The sequence below is a fragment of the Pundamilia nyererei genome, unplaced genomic scaffold (assembly GCF_000239375.1).
Source record: "Pundamilia nyererei isolate P.nyererei 1_Seehausen unplaced genomic scaffold, PunNye1.0 scaffold02546, whole genome shotgun sequence".
Classification (NCBI taxonomy): domain Eukaryota; kingdom Metazoa; phylum Chordata; class Actinopteri; order Cichliformes; family Cichlidae; genus Pundamilia; species Pundamilia nyererei.
Window position 1 is genome coordinate 400 of NW_005189947.1, and position 5,014 is coordinate 5,413.

Genomic DNA, 5,014 nt, shown 5'->3' on the forward strand with positions numbered 1-5,014 from the left:
GCTAAAACTTCACTATCACAGATTTTAATATTTTAACCGGATAATATTTAAAGAAGCAAAAAACAACCAAAAGGAACATTAAAAATTGTTTTCTGTAAATTCAGTTCTTTAAAAGACTGAATGAATATTGATTGAAGAAAAGTTTCTTCTAAAATTATGACATTGAGTTAATAATAATCATTGAATTTGATCAAAGTTCTGTTTAATATATTAAAAAAAAAATGCTTCATAAATACTACATTTTATAAAAATGACAAATTTCTGGTACTTACAGCCAACGATGAGTTTGGTTCCTCCGCCAAATGTGTACCACAGTGATACAAACTGATTAAGTGGCCGTACAAAAACCTCCTGCACTCTGATCAAGCATCTAACAACTGAAAATGAACCCTTTTTCATGTAAAACATCACAGTACACCTGATTACATGTAGAAAATAATTTAACTAAAGTGACTTAAAATAATTTAATGAATTCAAATCATAATTATCATAATTGTATTTTTACTAAGAACTGAAAGACAAAACTTAATTTTCACATAAACCTATAGCTATTTAAAAACACACACACACACACACACACACACACACACACACACACACACACACACACAAAACTGCTTAAAACAGCAAACAAAAAAACACTTTAAAAATCATGAATTCAGAAATTATGACAATATAATTAAAAAAAAGCTAAACAGGTATATTGTATTTGTTGAAACCAAAATCAAAAAGTAAACATACAAACCAGAGTGCCATTTTAATCCAGGTGGTAAAAATACATAAATGTTTCCAATATATTTTCCTCTATTACATAAAATTATTAATGGTATTAATTCAAACAATTTTTCTTCTGATTCTGTGCCCACATTGCCCTCAGTGTGTTGAGAGCAGAGAAATGATTTCCATAGAGAGGAGGCTTTGCATCATCAGCTGATCCTCCAGAGAACTGAGAAGGTTTATAGTCCTGTGACTTCAACACTGCAGGACTCACATCTGTCAGTCAACACAGCAGAAAGCACAACCACCATGACTCTCATCACCATCCTCATCTGGACGCTGACCTGCTGCTGTTTTACAGGTTCATTCACTCAGCAACATTTCAAACATGATGTGCTGCTTTTTCTCTCATTGATTTCTGCTGATAAATGAATGATTTGTTTCTGTCTGCAGGAAGCAGCGGTCAGGTGACTGTGACTCAACCTCCAGTAGTGACATCTACTCCTGGAACCACTGTCACTCTGACCTGTAGGACCAGTCAAGCTGTTCACAGATGGTCTGATGGTGATGATGCTATGTTCTGGTATCAACAGAAATCTGGACAGACTCCAAAGCTCCTAATAAGATATGCGAAAAAGGTTGAGTCAGAAACACCATCTCGATTTAGTGGCAGTGGAAGCAGCTCTGACTTCTCTATGACCATCAGTGGAGTTCAGGCTGAAGATGCAGCAGTTTACTACTGTCAGAGTCAACATAACATAAACAGTGCTTGGGTGTTCACACAGTGATTTGTAGTCGTACAAAAACCTCCCTCAGTCAGATGGCAGAGACACTGAGCTGTTACAGCAGGAACTGACTGCAGCTGATGAAGAGGAAGAAACTCTGACACAGACCACTGAACACAGTAACTTCACCAAGCACTAAATACTCATCTACTCTTCTTTGGGGGAATTTTGAAAAAAAGGATTTATTTTTAAACATCTGGTTCCACCAACTCACAGTTTTGTTTCTTTTTTACATTTCCCTAATAGTCACATTGCATTAAGACTTTGTTGTTTGTTTGTTTATTTTTTTAAGCTTTATATTCCCAATATCGTCCCATGAAGGCCATGAAGATCATTAAAGCTTGATCGAAACTTTAACTTGTTGTTGTCAACACTTTTTAGCAGTGATCTCTCTCACACAAAGTTTTCTTCAAAAATCATATTGATCAGAGCAGCAGGTGTGTTCCTTTTCCCACTGTGAGTTCATGCCCAGCCTCTCTGATCTTTGCATTACCACAGATCTACTTTCAACCAATTCTCTTGGCTTTGTGTCGGAGTGCTGCTGTATCAGTAGTTCTGTCAGTACAAAACCAGAAGTACCAAAAGGACAAGCTGTGGTTATCGCAATAAGCTCATGTTTACTATCGTGGGTGTCAGTCTGTCATATGTAAGGAATCATGATCTCGTCATCAGCAGATCTTGATGAGATTAGACTTAATAACCTTTTCTGCACTGGACATCAGGTTCCTTCTTTGATTTTTGGGTTATGTCATGTGGATAAAACATGTGCATGTGACAAAAAGAAAAAAGAAGTTTAATAGATCATAATAAGTTTAGGTAGTATGTTTTGCCAACACACCAAAGCCATGTTCCTGTTTTTTTTTCTTAAAATTTTTTGATTTTCAGCAGATAAAAACACTATGTCGTCACTTTTTTCATTTACATACACATATACAGTATTTGATTTGTCCCAGATGTTCAGGCCAGATGCAGCCCTGCCGTTTTCATCTCTTCCCAGACTTGATTTTTCATGTGTTAGGCAAACAGGTTAATTTATAGTACACAACACTGAAATTATAGAACAATTATATTTAAAAATAAGACAGAATGCTTAATAATATGGATCACTGCAAGCTTTATTGGCAAAAGTATGAATCATTAATATGGCAGTTATTAGGCACAATCACATCCAGCTGCTACACATGTCACTGTGTAAGTTACTGTTATCAAATAACTTCATCTGCAAACTTTCAAACTCATATTGATCAGAGCAGCAGGGATGTATCTCCTGCTCCCCCACACTAAGCTCCTGTCCTGGACTTCAGCAGCCCCTCCAGCCCTCACACCGGTTCTCGCGGAAGGACTTGGACTGCCAGTAGTCATGATGGTTCACCCTGCAGGAGAACACCTCTGCGTTCATCCAGTTCTCTTGGCTCAGCATCAGGGTGCTGCTGCTGCTGTAGCGACTACTCTTCTCTTCTTCTAAGCTGTTCAGGACCCCCTCTGTCACCTCTGTGCCATCTACTTCCCATCTCACTTCAGCTCCCTGAGGAGAGTAGCCGGTCAGCAGGCAGGCCAGTGTGACTGGGCCTCCAGAGAGCTTCTCAGAGGAGGGTTGAAGCAGAGAGACTGAGGGTCTGACCATGGAGCCAGCTGAAGGAAAGATCACAGACACACAACGATAGATTAACCTCTACTGTAGGACAGATAGCTGACACGAGACAGTTATGATACATGACAGAGATTAACAGGCCTGTGGATTAACTGTATGATGATATTGTGATATAACAGAGGAGAGAAACTTAGAAATTGGAGGATATTAGGCTTTAAGAAAGTATATTTAATTAGTGAACGTACCGCCGTATTTGTTTTCTTGATGATAAAATTTAAGTGTGTTCAGGAAACGTTAAAGTTTGTCATCTGTTTGTTTCACTTCCTTATCATCACATCAGACTAACAAACTGTAAAGTCAACCCTTAAAGTGCATCTGTATGAAAACGAATTCATTTAGTCAACAGCATAAAATGTTATATCCAACATGGTGTCAAACATTTCAGTGCAAGTCATCATATCATATTTTCAGCGACAGACAGCTGAGCATTACAGTTATGATACATGACAGATATGAACAGCATTGTACATCACACTGTGATCAGACTGAGGAGAGTTGGTAATAAATAAGAGAACATAACACTTTAAAAAATATTAACAAATTGTGTTTTCACACTCAATTAGAATCTTTGTAAAAATTACAATAATTTAGAGTAAATGTCTTGTTGTTACAGTTTTTTTCTTGATGGTAAACAAACAGAGCTGGACTTTGTCATCTGTTTGTTTCACTTCCTTTTTACTACATCAGACTAATAAACTATAAACTCAGAGATAAAACCATTAATCTGCAAATAAATAAAAGATCTTCAAGACAAGAATGTTTTTATCCTGCCCACTGTTTGTAAAAATAAATAAAATCAAAAAATCCTTGTGCTATATTTTCAGTCTCTGATTTTGTGAAAGAAATATACACAGAATAAATGCAAAACAACCCCCCCCCCAACCCTTAATTAAAATGGATTAACTGAAGACATTTTCAGTACTATATAAACATTCAGTCATCATACTGTATTATATATTTAAACTCTTCTGATACTAAGTTTTCAATATCAGCCACTATGGCCAAGCCCCATCAAATATGCACATCATTTAAAACACCCAGAATAAAATCTCAGAAGATATTTCAAATAGTAATAGTATAATATTTTGTAGTAATGAGGAGATTTAGATACTTACAGTGAATGATGAGTTTGGTTCCTCCACCAAAAGTCCACCACAGTGATACAAACTCATTAAGTGGCCGTACAAAAACCTCCCACACTCTGATCAAGCATCTAACAACTGAAAATTAACTATTTTCCCCAGTAAACTTCACAGTTTACAAGGCAAAAGCATTTACTATCAAAATCATGTAACTATGTTTTTTTTAAACAATTTATGATCATTTTTATAATTTTTCTTCTGCTGGTTGATGCAAGAAACTAAAATATATACCAACAAATGTGGCATTTTAATCCAGATCCAACAAACTGATCTCATCTTTCCTAATCTATTTGCCAGTATTCTGTCAGAATCATAATTATGCAATAATAATTCATTTACGTATCAAAAGTATTGCTCCTTATATTGTCTTGTTGTTAGAAAAGTAGTTTCACTCAAGTTTTATATATAATAAAATAATCCAAAAAAATTTTCTTCTGACTTTCTATCCCATGTTCCCATGTGCTGAGAGCAGAGAAATCATTTCCATAGAGGAAAATGGACAAAATCCTCACCTGCTTTTCTATTGTTGTACTTTCATTAAGATCATTTTAGTGTATTTCTCATGTTTGTGTGCCCCTTATTTCCTTCAGTGTGTTGAGAGCAGAGAAATGATTTCCATAGAGGGGAGGCTTTGCATCATCAGCTGATCCTCCAGAGAACTGAGAAGGTTTATAGTCCTGTGACTTCAACACTGCAGGACTCACATCTGTCAGTCAACA

The 5,014-nt window shown here is 36.2% G+C and overlaps 2 gene segments (V, D, J or C); one reads left to right on the forward strand and one right to left on the reverse strand.

Moving 5' to 3' along the window:
* The first annotated feature begins 917 nt into the window (after positions 1-917).
* Positions 918-1,519, forward strand: LOC102192397 (Ig kappa chain V-I region Wes-like). The segment is given in 2 exon segments: positions 918-1,078; positions 1,171-1,519. Coding segments are annotated over 2 exon segments (387 nt in total).
* Positions 1,520-2,596: 1,077 nt separating this feature from the next.
* Positions 2,597-4,373, reverse strand: LOC102192698 (Ig kappa chain C region, B allele-like; the record flags this gene model as incomplete). The annotated part of the segment is given in 2 exon segments: positions 2,597-3,134; positions 4,269-4,373. Coding segments are annotated over 2 exon segments (437 nt in total), but the record flags the coding sequence as incomplete, so codon positions are not given.
* Positions 4,374-5,014: the final 641 nt, after the last annotated feature.